Source organism: Misgurnus anguillicaudatus, chromosome 23 (genome assembly GCF_027580225.2).
Source record: "Misgurnus anguillicaudatus chromosome 23, ASM2758022v2, whole genome shotgun sequence".
Classification (NCBI taxonomy): Eukaryota; Metazoa; Chordata; class Actinopteri; order Cypriniformes; family Cobitidae; genus Misgurnus; species Misgurnus anguillicaudatus.
The window spans coordinates 28,795,033-28,808,160 of NC_073359.2; the positions used below are offsets into that span (position 1 = coordinate 28,795,033).

The following is a 13,128-nucleotide window of genomic DNA, read 5'->3' on the forward strand; positions in this document are numbered from 1 at the left end:
CGATGTAACCTTGCTCTCACTGGAAAAGTGTCCCCACATTTAGTCCTTTAATTTGAGGGTATTGGACCTGGAAAGTCCTTGAAAGGTCCTTAAAGTTAACTAAGGTGTGGGAACCCTGTAGTTTGTAAGGTTTTGATATTTTCTTCCAAAATCACACCGAGAAGGTCTTTGTGGACTCCCTGAAGCCATGTGGATTATTCTTTGAAGGATGGATGGAGTTTTTTGGGCTTCAAATCTAAGGCACAATTTACTACCATTATAAAGCTTGGAACAGTCAGGACATTTTCTAACACTGTGTTCCTCTGAAAAAAGATAATCATATACATCAAGGATAGTTTGAGGGTGAGTTAATCATGGGCGAGTTAATCTATGCCTTTTACACAGTAAAAATCGCATCTGAATTTAAAGAATGGAAACACAAATGTTTAAAAATATAACCCATGTTGTTTTATTGCCATTGTTGCTTCTTACAGATGTTTACAAAAACGGTGTGGCTCACTCGGTTCGGACGTGAACGCATTTTTACAAACTGGTATTGTTTGCGTTTCTCATAACAAAATGAATGCATTCGAAATTATTTGGTAACAAGGATGCTCAAGGACGTCTCGGTCATGGATCTTTATGGCTCGAAAAGATCCACGCGGACACCTTGTCAAGGCACATTTATCATTTCTCAGAAGTGACAACGCTATCCTAAACACCCAGAGTACAGTTGCTTTGGTATGAGAGTAATATTTCAAGTTTGTTGCTCGTTTTTGACAAAACAGTACAGTTACACACACATTTGTTTGTTTACATGTAGTGGCATCAACAAAAAATATGAAAGTATACAAAGATCTCATGTTAGACAAATGGTTATGCATAAATACAGTTCAGGCTGTTGTACAGTGCAGTTATGTTGATGTTCAAGAAGCAGTTTCGTCATTGTAGCACCACACATAAAACACGATAATGTGCCGCAATTTACTTGTTTAAAACAAAAGCCCTGAAGATTGAATTCAGGACACAGCTTTGGAAGACAGTCTGACGTTGTTGTCGTTGCAAAATGCAACATCTAAAAAAGCTCATGTAAACAGTGGCATGTTGTGCTTGTCGACAAACGCTTTTCTTTTAAGTAAAAAACCTAACAAACGACTTTTCGAGGATAATTATTTAAAGTTTACATGTATATATTTGGTTTGGTCTTGATGCTCAAGAATAAAAAAACAAAAACAAATGAACGAACAAAATCTACATATCACTTAAAATATACAATTTAGATTTCAACAAGCATTTTGATTGATATTGATTTTTCAGCATTGAGACAGAACACACAAACAAAATAAAACAAAAAAACGTCACGTTGTCAATCCACAAATCAAGCATTTTCGTTGTACAGCGTAAGTTGGAATTTTAGCACCTTGGTTTGTTGTTCTCATATTGAGGTTAAACGTGTGGTTTTGTGAAATGTATTTTGTAATACGGCTTGCCAAACAATCTTTATGTACCATCGGGTCTGCATGCAATCAGAAATGGCGTCCTGTTCTTCATTTCTATGTGCTATGTTTGCGCAACGCTACTTTGTCGAACGCGCTTCTAGCACAGAAGAAACTTGCCATGTATTTTTTTTGTTTATGCTAAGTTGCATGCATATGCTAAAACCCTTAGCGTCATTTTTGGAATGAAAATTCCCTGATTGAATACGCAGAGTAGTTCCAGTAAAAAAACTAAGCATTTAGCACCACTCCTATCTCAACTGATGCATGTTTATGTGTGTATATGAGTAGGCGTGTAAAATGAGGTAACACGTGTGGCAAACTCCAAAAGCGCCCGAAATATCGTTTCGAGGTTCGTAAGCTATCTTCCAACAAGAGTTTTCCAACACTCGACTGTTTAAACCTGAACATTTTGTGCTAGTTGATGTAGTCCTTATGTGATTTTCTTCAAAAATACTGGAATGACACAAATACAAATACTGAATGGAATACCCTTTGACCCCAGATATAACAGTGTGGCGAGTGAAATTTCATATTGTGTTTTTTCAATGCGACATTTTTATGTGCACTAAAGACTCGAATGATAAGCATTATTATTAATTAATGAAAAATATGACAGTTTTCAACTGTACAAAAAAAATATTTCTGATTGTCCCTCTAGTGAACGTGGGTGCTAATGCTAACGAATAATGCTAACACACGCCTGCCAGTTCAAAGCAGACTGTGTGTACGTTTCCACCCAATCTACTTTGATATATCGGTGGAATTAGTGGGGAAAAGAAAAAATGGCGGTAAAATGAACACAGTCTCTCAGAGCTAATGCCCTACGATGAAGGGCATGGGGTCAAGGGTTAGGGATCAAGCAGTCTCAGTGCAGGTGGATGTGCAGCTTGATACGCAGCGCATCACCGATCTCGCCCAGTAGGTAGTCGCTGTCGTGCTCGTCCTCCAGTTCTTGGAGTTTGCGCGGTCCGAACAGAGGCAAGCTGGCGATCTCCAGGCGGTACGATCCTGGAACCACTGGCCTGCGCCCCAAGCGCAGCACGGTCTTGCCGTCGCGGCGCTCAAGCAAGCGGAAATGCTCGCCGTGGTTTCCGTGCGTTATGATGTAACGCACGTGGTGTTCAAGTGGCTCCAAAGCAGGAAGCAACTCGAGAAGGGGTTCTTTGTTCTGCAGTTGTGATAGACTCAGATTCATGGGGATGGAATTCTGAACGTCCATGCTGGCCATGCTCACCGTCTCCTAGGAAAGTGTTAAACGGGAATATGAGTTAGGAATTTTATAAAACAACTTAAAGGTATTGTGGAGGATTTTCTTTTTCCGGGTGGATCATCAAGACTATTAGTCCTCCTAGTTGTCAATCAGGAGTGTTGCGCAATTGCATTTTTTTAAAAGTGGAAAAGGTGGTTCCTTTCTAAAATTCGAGAAAATCCTCCGCTATACCTTTAAGTCAGGTATTGTATGAGGAGTAGAGGTCTTCTTGGGTCCAAAAAGTGTATCCCATACGAAATTACCTGACTCACTTTTTACCCGAACCTGATATGCATAAATAATAAAAAAAAAGAATTTGAACCAAGTCCAAGTGGCAATTTTTTAACCCAACTGGACCCAAATGTAAATGGCACCGACTTGTGTGCAATCTACAGCCCTGCACGCACCAGTCAGAAACCCCAATGGCTTTGCAACCAATTTGGCAAATTTTATTTTCATTTGTTATCTGACAACAACACCATGGTAACAGCTAAAATGTGCATACAAAAATGATGGACAGGTCTTGCTCAACCAAAATGAACCTACCGCTTGCAACACAGTGTCGTTAGCGTTTTGTCAAATGGGGGGACGGGGTGGAAAAGGACTCGATGCACACATGCGAGATAGTTTGGGTCTTCCCAGGTCCATTCGGCAAGAACACATTCATTTTTAAATTACCCGAGGTCACTAATATTATACCTGACCTGTGTCTAAGACACACATGAAACTTTTTGACCTGAACCCTGCTCAAGTTGGACCTTGGGTTTTCGGATCTAAGGGGACTCATGAAGACCTCTTATGAGACGCTCAGATGCAAAAGCCGCCAAACGCCACCTCGTCAAAAATGAGATATGAACCAAACGTCTATATTATATGCCCTTAAAATTCGGCAATGTGTATATGGCCATAATGACAGTAACGTAACCCAAGCAGGAGAGACATGACACCAAAAGTACCTTGAGTTCATTGTCGCCAGCATTACGCCTGTGACGTCCTTTCTTTCCAAGGTCACCATTAATCTTGCATTCATAGCAGGCCTCTGGCGAGAGGGCGTCCTCGTCTTCCTCACCTTCTGAGCCAAACTGACCCTGGAAGCCCACTCCTGTGATGCAGTGACTACAAAAGAAATACCGAAATGTTATGATGTTACCTATTAAAAGGAACACTGTTAAACGGTTGTGTTTTATAAGCAGTGTTGGTCTAGAGCGGATACCCACCCTTGTCCTGCTCGGTAGAAGCCCCCGGGGCATCCACACAAGTACCCGCCATCTGTGTTAGAACAGCCGTAACTACAGGGGTTATTGCCCTGGCCACATTCATTAACATCCTGGCAACCACCGGCCATGGGTTCAAAGTCGAACCCTGACGGACAAACGCACTTAAAGCTGCCTAATGTGTTGTAGCAAGATGCAGAGCCGCAGACTTGATTCCCGGCGCATTCGTTCTCATCTAGAAGGAAGAGGAGAATTGAATTGAATATAATCTCCCATACACTTTCCCAGCTGAATCAAGCATGGACAGGCACTCACCCACACACTGGTTCCATTGGTAATGCTGAACGTAGCCTTGCGGGCAGCCACAGCGGAAACCACCCATCATGTTCTGGCAGCCGTGCTGACAGCGATGGTTTCCTCCACATTCATCGACATCTGTAGGAAAGCCAGGAAAACTAAACTTTAACAAACTGACCTTAACTCTTTCCCTGCCAGCATTTTTTAGGATTTTCACAAAAGTTAGTGTTTTATAAGTTGAGTAAGATCGCCCTTAGTGGATAAAGGGATAGTTCGGCCAAAAACGATATTAAACCCATGATTTACTCACCCCCAAGCTGTCCGAGTTGCATATGTCCATCGTTTTTCAGACAAACACATTTTCGGATATTTTAGAAAATATTTTAGATATTTCTGTTCATTAAATGTTATGTTACGGGGTCCAGCAATAGTCCACGACCTTCAAGTCCAAAAAAGTGCGTCCATCCTTCACAAATTAAATCCAAACGGCTCCAGGATGATAAACAAAGGTCTTCTGTGGGTAATCCGTGCGGTGTTTTTGTAGAAATATCCATATTTAAAATGTTATTAACTTTATAAACTAGCTTCCGGTAGTGCCGCCATCTTAGACTCAGGAGAGAGGATTAGCGTAGTGTACGCACTTTTCTTAGTGACGTATGACAAATTCGGAGGGCGGGGGCACCGAGCAGCAGCAGAGAAACTCTGTACGCTGCGTAAGCTCTCATCCTGAATGCGCATCACTCCAAAATGGCGGCGCTACCGGAAGCTAGTTTATAAAGTTAATAACCTTTTAAATATGGATATTTCTACAAAAACACCGCACGGATTACCCACAGAAGACCTTTGTTTATCATCCTGGAGCCGTTTGGATTTGATTTGTGGGGGATGGACGCACTTTTTTGGACTTGAAGGTCGTGGACTATTGCTGGACCCCGTAACATAACATTTAATGAACAGAAATATCTAAAATATTTTCTAAAATATCCGAAAATGTGTTTGTCTGAAAAACGATGGACATATGCAACTCGGACAGCTTGGGGGTGGGTGGATCATGGGTTTAATATCGTTTTTGGCCGAACTATCCCTATAATAGCAAAATATAGTTTGCCCTAAAAACTCGTCAATGGCAGGGAAGCGTTTTCTATTAATTGACGAGATAACTCGTCAGTGGCGGGGAAAGAGTTAAGTCGGCATGTGATTCTAATGTAATGTACTTTATATAAGATATATTATTTGGGCGGAGCTAAAAAAAATGGCTCGATGGCATCGTTTGAAAGCAGAGAATCCTACCTGCTTTCCCAAGATTTTGATAACTTAATTACCTGCAGTTTTTTTAATCATTCAAATTTGGTTGGGTGGCTAATAAATAAGTTCCTGTTTCTTTATGGTTGTGTTGTGGAAAAATGTTAAACGATCTATAAACGTTATAATTTTCGTTATTCTCCTTTGTGTGAATAGGGCTTTATGCCCTCTAGTGAATTAGATCTGGCTCAGAATGGTTATAATAGACACTGACCCTCGCAGTTAGCCCCCGTGGTGTCCAATGAGAAGCCCTTCTGACATTCGCAGCTGAAGCTGCCGGGCGTGTTGAGGCAGGAGGCTCGGGAACCGCACACATCCGACTTTCCGCTGCATTCGTTGTTGTCTATAAGATGAAGCCCAGGGGCAATTTTAGGACCAAATGACTTCTCAATTATTTAGACTCTGTGCCCAGTATGTTAGCGGACTCGCATCACTCACCTATGCATGCGGTCTGGTGCTGTGTGAAGCCTGTTGGGCATTTACAGGTGAAGCCTCCGATGGTGTTGACACAGAGGAACTGACAGTTGTGCTGTTTGGTTGAGCATTCGTCCAAATCTTTGCACAAAGACAAGTTAGTAAATGCATTCATGGGGGATTTAAAATAAAGCAACTAAATTAATTCAATAAGCAAAATGCAAAAAACATGATGAATTGACATCAGTCTGACCTTTGCAGGTCTTTCCATCAGGCTGAAGGATGTATCCTCTTGGACAGGAACATAGATAGCTGCCTTCTGTGTTTTTACACAGGAAGTTACAAGGTTTGGGCGACTGAGAGCATTCGTCCAGATCTAAACAAAAAATATCAATGAGATGGTCAAGACTTGGAGTAAGGTATTGCAATGATTTAAAAAAAAAAAGTAGATCAAACTTTGATGTCATAGAAGTTAAATGAGGAGAACGTACCGACACAAGAGGTGCCAGAGAAGTCATTGGTGTAGCCCACATTACAGTGACAACGGAAAGAACCGATGCTGTTGATACACTGGCCATTCTTACAAAGGTTGGGCATGACCTCGCATTCATTGATATCTGAAATACAGAAATTAACATGGTCAGTTTAACATGATAAATGAATACAGCCATTCACATAACATGAAATTACATTTAGTATTAGTAAGCTTATCATTTAAAGAATCTATAAAGATTAATAAAATATATAACATCAATATCAAATATCCATATCGTAATCTACCATGGTATTTAATATAATAACATTACTATATATATTGTGTGTATAAAATACACGTACATCATACATATTGATGCAATATACAATAATACAGTAATAAATACATTACAATTTTTAAGTAAACACAACTATAGATGTAGAAATAGGAGTAAAAGTACATGCAATTTGTCAAAATAATAACATAATAATAATATAATGTTACTATAAATATTGTGTATATAAAATACGCGTACATCATATATATTTACATAAACTACAATAGTAATAAATACATATTTTTTTTTAACTAAACAAATATATATGTAGAAATATTGGTAAAAGTAAATGCAATTTGTCAAAATAATAACGTAATAATAATAATGCTACTATATATATTGTGGATTTAAAATACACGTATGTCATACATATTTACGTAAACTACAATAATAATAAATACATAAAAAATTTTAACTAAACACAACTGTATATATGAAAATATGAGGAAAGGTAAATGCAATTTGTAAAAATAATAACGTTATAATAATAACGTTACTATTGTGTATATAAAATACACGCATGTCGTACATATTCACGTAAACTACAATAGTAATAAATACATAAAATTTTTTAACTAAACTGTATATTTTAAAATATGAGAAAAGGTAAATGCAATTTGTGAAAATAGTAATTGAATAATAATTACAACGTAATAATAATAATTTTACTATAAATATGGTTTATATACACATATTTCGTACATATTAATGTAATCTACAATGGTAATATGTAACAATTTTTAACTTAACATAACTGTATAGACGGTTTCATCGGACGCACAAGATACACGCCTGGATCCGAACTTTACTTCCGGTTTCGTTTTTTTAATGGTCTGACTAGTTGCTAAACTGATCTCTTGAACAAATGCCTCGTCGAAAATAACAAAAGTTTTGGTTTCCTATGTAATCTATGTGTTTTTTTTTGCTTGTTATATAAATAAACTATGTTAAAAGAACTTTGTTGTTATTTATTCTTAGCGGAGTTTACCAGAAGTTAAGTGCTGAACCGCGACAACCGCTTGTTTATGTTGTTACTGCTGAAATGGTCTATATGTTAAAATAATGAAGAAAGGTAACGTTACTTTAAATATAGTGTAAATAAAATACAGGTACGTCATACATATTTACAAAATCTATAATTGTATTAAATATTAACATTTTTAACTAAGCACAACTGTATATGTTAAAATATAAGTAAAAGTAAATGCGATTTGTAAAAAAAATTCTAAATAATAATAATAACGTAAATTAAAATATTGTGTATATAACATACACGTACGCCATGCATATTCATGCAGTCTACAATGGTAATAAATATATAACATTTTTTAACTAAACACAACTGTATATGTTAAAATATAAGTAAAAGTAAATGCAATTTGTGAAAATAATAATGTAATAATAATAAACCATGTATAAAAAAATGCATTTTGTATAACTGACCAAATTTGTCTTTAAAACAACTGCTCTATAAAATCAATATTCAATGTTAAATGCATCACCTCTGCCATCAGTGGTGTATCCGGGTCCGAGCGGGCACATCTTCTTATACTGTACGGTGCCTGGCAAAGGACAAAGCTCACACAGCGGGCCCCAGCCGCGTCCTGTGTTACAACAACACTCCGACTTGGTGACGGTGTTGCGATTGGTGGAGGACTGCTGACACATCGTCTGCAGGACCTCAGTGAAACAGAAGCCTTTCCTTATATCTATAAACAAAGATGAAGTTACAAGTTAATGACGGATGACATTACTGATAAGATGCTGTCAGATTGAAACAGTTTTATAGTTTCCGTCTTTCACATTTTATGCATACTGCATAGAGACAAGATGACTGCCGAGTGAACAGGACATAAAGGGACATGTTTGCATTAAAACGTGCATTTTAGTAATATGCAATTAAATTGTTATGTTTATATAAGGATGTTTGTGTTTTATATCAGTTTATAACTGAATATGAATGTGACACATCACGGTCCGTGCTCTGATTGGCTAATTGGTCTTACCCATGCATTCGGTCCCAGTGGAGATTGGTTCGAAACCCTCGTTACATTCACATTGGTAACTGCCAACAGTGTTGATACAGCGACCGTTCTTACAGATCCCAGGCTTAGCGCGACACTCATTAAGATCTGTGAAAAAAATATGAATCTAGGTCATTTTTCACCCAGAAAACCAAATGGAACATTCTTTGCATGCATCATTACATTTAAAAATGTTTATTTCAGTACTTTATACTCTTATTATCCCTCATCGAATGATGCACAGACGCTTTCTTCTATCTTTAGACCATCTCACAATTTCACACCTACACACAAATGCGCACACACACTTAAGATGTTTTTCTCACCCATACAGCCATCTCCATCAGGGCGACGGGTCATGCCGGGCGGGCAGAGGCACATAAAAGTGCCGATTTGGTTTTTGCAGAACATACCCCTGGACGCACAGTCATCGAGACCTTCAGTACACTCATCCTGGTCTAAAGAGAGATTAAATTACATGTAAAACATGTAAAGTTAAACGTTTATATGAAGGGATGGTCGTAGCAGAAAGATATTTTTACCTCGACACATTCTGTTGTCGTCGCGAAGCACGTATCCAGTCGGGCACATGCACTCGTACGAGCCGAAGGTGTTAACGCAACGGAAGGCGCAGAGCAGAGGATTTATGGAGCATTCGTTGATATCTAATAAAAAAAAGATGGATTAGATGCAAATTATTATTGTGAAAAGTCGCAAAAATACCGCATATGGATTTTAAACTCACCTTCACAGGTCATCATGGGCCCCGGTTCGAAACCTTCCTGACAGGAACACTCGAACCCACCCGGAACGTTCGTGCAAGTACCGTTTCCACAAGGGTTTCCAATGGAGCATTCGTCCGTATCTGCGACAAGAAATTGTACGAACGAAACGAAGAGCGATGCTTGTTACTTAATACGTAAGGTACCTTCTACGTATATGTGCAGATATTTACCGATTTACATTATAAAGTGTTTTAAGTTGCACTCACCGACGCAGTTGATGCCCGTGTAGTCCAGGTTGTAGCCGAATGGACACTCGCAGCGGAACGACCCGTCGGTGTTGATGCACAATCCGTTGCCGCATATACCCGGGTTTTCAATGCACTCGTTCATGTCTGTGCAGACAGAAAGCTTGTTAGTATCAGGACTGCTGGGGCGTATAACACAGATGAGCATATCCAAAATATTTCTCACCCTCACGGCCTTCTCCAGGTCTTAGTACAGCTTCATGACCGTAAGGACACAGGGTTTGAAATGCAGCTGTGGGTGAAGAGAGAAAAAACTTTTAGATGTATTCTTATTGTGTGTATGTTGAAACAAACGTTTAAATGTTTGCACTTGACTGACCTTCATTGACTCGTGGGCAAAGTTCACACGGGTCGCCCCATCCCTCGCCCGGATGCAGATTACAGCAGCATTTGGCTTTGGTGGTGTTGAGGGGTTTGGGCACCGAGCATTTACCAGCTTCAAATCGTGTAAAACAGAAGCTCTCGCGGGTATCTGAGGCCAAACATATCATTTATTAATGTAAACTGCTAATACAGATTTTACAAATGTACCTCTCACAGCGGTGCTTGTATTGATTTTAACGTTATACTGTACGTGTGTGAGGTCATATTTAATACAATTATCCACTTGGATCGTTCAATCATGTGGCAGACTTCATTGAAAGGAAATCAAAATCTTTCAGTGTGTTATTAAGGCGGTAGTTTCAGTATAATAATTTTACTATGGTAGGCAGCAAGGCAGCAATACAATAAACTGTAAACACACTTTAGTTAGGCATGAAATATATTGTAATACTTTGCCAAGTGTTTTATTAACGGTATGTTGTTTACAGTCACCATTAATATAGTGTTTAACAACTCTCTCTCATTGCAATTCGTACAGATACTAAGATACAAATTAGTACTAGTATTATACTAATCAGTGTTGGGGAAAGTTACTTTTAAAAGTAATGCATTACAATATTAAGTTACTCCCCCAAAAATTACGTTACTAATTACATTACTTAGTTACTTTTCATGGAAAGTAATGCTTACGTTACTTTTTAGTTACTTTTGCGTTATTTTTCTTGGCTGATGGTGCATTCACAACAACCGCGGTAGAGGCCGCAAAACATTTGAGTTTACTCGCTTCATTCGTGCGTGAAAGCCGCACATGAAATTCTAGTCATTCGAGACATTCATGTGGAAATTCGCATCATGTGAGGGGCTTCTGCGTCTCCACTGAGACTCTGCTCGCTTCCTGTAATCACGTCACTACTAAAGCAAGGTCCTGATTGGTTAACACGGCCCGGAAATCCATCGAAGTTCAGATTTTTGGATCTTGCGTGTTTCCCGTGGCTTGATCTCTTTCAGGCTTTTTTTTAAAGTAACTAAAATATTAATGTGTACATTTATAAAGTAATGCGTTACTACTCGTTACTTCAGAAAAGTAATATTATTACGTAACGCGCGTTACTTGTAATGCGTTACCCCCAACACTGATACCAATATAAAAATAATAAAAATATACTATTGGCACTAAAATATATCGAATCCTAATTCGTATGAATTCATATGACCACATTTGTACGATTTGCTTCTGCCCCCGTTTTTAATGATAATCGTATGTTTTTGTACAGTTCACTTTGTACGAAATCATACAAATTAGCCAACTCGTAAAATACGTACAAATTCTTGGCTGATGTGTGATCACAGATGTATGTATATCAGAAAATCCAAACTGGATTATTTAAGTGTCTTACCAAAGCAGCGTCGGCCATTATCGGACAGCACAAAACCAGGCTGGCAGATGCACTGGAAACTGCCCGGCGTGTTTTTACACGTGCCAAACTGACATATGTTGGGCTCCACGTTACACTCGTTGATGTCTGTGGAGAAAAAACAAAAGTGCTGTAGAAATATCAGTGGACGTAACCTGATTACGCCCACAGGACCCGGGTGACAGATGGACATGTTTTTGTAAACACAAATTCAATCCTGCTGTTGTATCGAATCTGACCATAAACCACTGAAATTGCTTCTGGGTAAAGCTTGAAATCTTACCGACGCATTTGTCGTTCTGAACTTCGTATCCGGGCGGACAGATGCAGCGGAAAGAGCCGTCCAAGTTCTGACAGGTTCCCGGTTGGCAAGCGCCAGGAATAGTTACACATTCATTGACATCTAAAGGGTTGGAAACATGGATATTATACAATATTAATCATATTATTACATATAGTATTGTGTTTGGAGAGGTTTAAAGTCATGTTTTATTTATATAGAAAAAGCATATATGTATACATAAATTATATTTATTACGTAAACATTTAAAGTAATAAAAAATGTGTATTTTAATTAGGGCTGCATAACAACTAATCGCAACTAATCATTTACAGAATCAAAGTTTTTGTTTACATCATATGTGTATTGTGTATAATAATTATGTATATATAAATACACACAGATGCAATTCTATATTTAAGAAATATTTTTGTGTGTATATACATTTTCATATTTATATAAACAAAAAAATTCTTAAAATTATAAAGTTATTATACACAATACAGACATTTATATGATGTAAACCAAAACTTTTATTCTGCAATCAATTAGTTGCGATTAGTTGTTAAAAACGTTGTTAGTAGCGTTGTTAAAAACAAAATCACATGGACCTGATGTTTACAAAATCTCTGGAGATCTCCGGAGGACATTGCTGATCAATTGTATGGACGTTTAGGTGTATAAATAAACACAGTTAGTGTGAATGCATAAAAGCGGGCTTTCTAGACAAATTAGGAAGGCTTGCTGATCGATGTAAAGGTTTAGGGATGTTTAAGTGTTTAAGAAAGTTAAGTGTGCGACTGTAAAAATCGATAGCATCGGTCAGCGTGTTTATTAGCACGGCTAATGACTCTTAAATCTTACCGACGCAGTTCTTTCCATCCGGCGTGAGGTTATATCCATCTGTACACAGACAATTGAAGGAACCCATGCTGTTGATACACTGCCCGTTTCTACAGACCTGACCGGAATGCACGATGCACTCGTCAATATCTGCGAAAAAACAGAAATGGTCAGATAAATGGTTTTAGGGTATATATATAAAAAAAGAAATCGCTCTGATTTCTTGTAAACTTACCCATGCAGTCATTATTATGAGTGAGCTCGAACCCGGGGAAACACAGACAGTTGTAGGAACCCACTGTGTTTTTACAGGTGCCGTTTCCACACGGCTGTCTGTCACACTCGTCGATATCTGCATCAATAGATTAAAATTTATAAGATCACTGCGAAAGCATATTTGTGACCCTGGACCACAAAATCAGTCATAAGAAATTTAAATTTATTCA

The 13,128-nt window shown here is 38.3% G+C and overlaps 1 protein-coding gene across 1 annotated transcript in view; it reads right to left on the minus strand.

Annotated features, from left to right (window-relative positions):
- Window positions 1-424: 424 nt before the first annotated feature.
- The window catches only part of fbn2b (fibrillin 2b), a 58,607-nt gene continuing 45,903 nt past the window's right edge, over window positions 425-13,128 (minus strand). Inside the window, exons 46-65 of the mRNA XM_055216872.2 lie at window positions 12,918-13,034; window positions 12,704-12,832; window positions 11,843-11,962; window positions 11,542-11,667; window positions 10,140-10,292; window positions 9,987-10,052; window positions 9,782-9,907; window positions 9,536-9,655; window positions 9,333-9,455; window positions 9,117-9,248; window positions 8,773-8,898; window positions 8,269-8,475; window positions 6,446-6,571; window positions 6,208-6,330; window positions 5,979-6,095; window positions 5,755-5,883; window positions 4,257-4,376; window positions 3,945-4,176; window positions 3,684-3,843; window positions 425-2,718 (exon numbers count right to left, since the gene is read on the minus strand). Of these exons, the coding sequence (XP_055072847.2) occupies window positions 2,344-2,718; window positions 3,684-3,843; window positions 3,945-4,176; window positions 4,257-4,376; window positions 5,755-5,883; window positions 5,979-6,095; window positions 6,208-6,330; window positions 6,446-6,571; window positions 8,269-8,475; window positions 8,773-8,898; window positions 9,117-9,248; window positions 9,333-9,455; window positions 9,536-9,655; window positions 9,782-9,907; window positions 9,987-10,052; window positions 10,140-10,292; window positions 11,542-11,667; window positions 11,843-11,962; window positions 12,704-12,832; window positions 12,918-13,034 (2,927 nt within the window). The 3' untranslated portion in view covers window positions 425-2,343. The remainder of the gene's footprint in view (window positions 2,719-3,683; window positions 3,844-3,944; window positions 4,177-4,256; window positions 4,377-5,754; window positions 5,884-5,978; window positions 6,096-6,207; window positions 6,331-6,445; window positions 6,572-8,268; window positions 8,476-8,772; window positions 8,899-9,116; window positions 9,249-9,332; window positions 9,456-9,535; window positions 9,656-9,781; window positions 9,908-9,986; window positions 10,053-10,139; window positions 10,293-11,541; window positions 11,668-11,842; window positions 11,963-12,703; window positions 12,833-12,917; window positions 13,035-13,128) is intronic.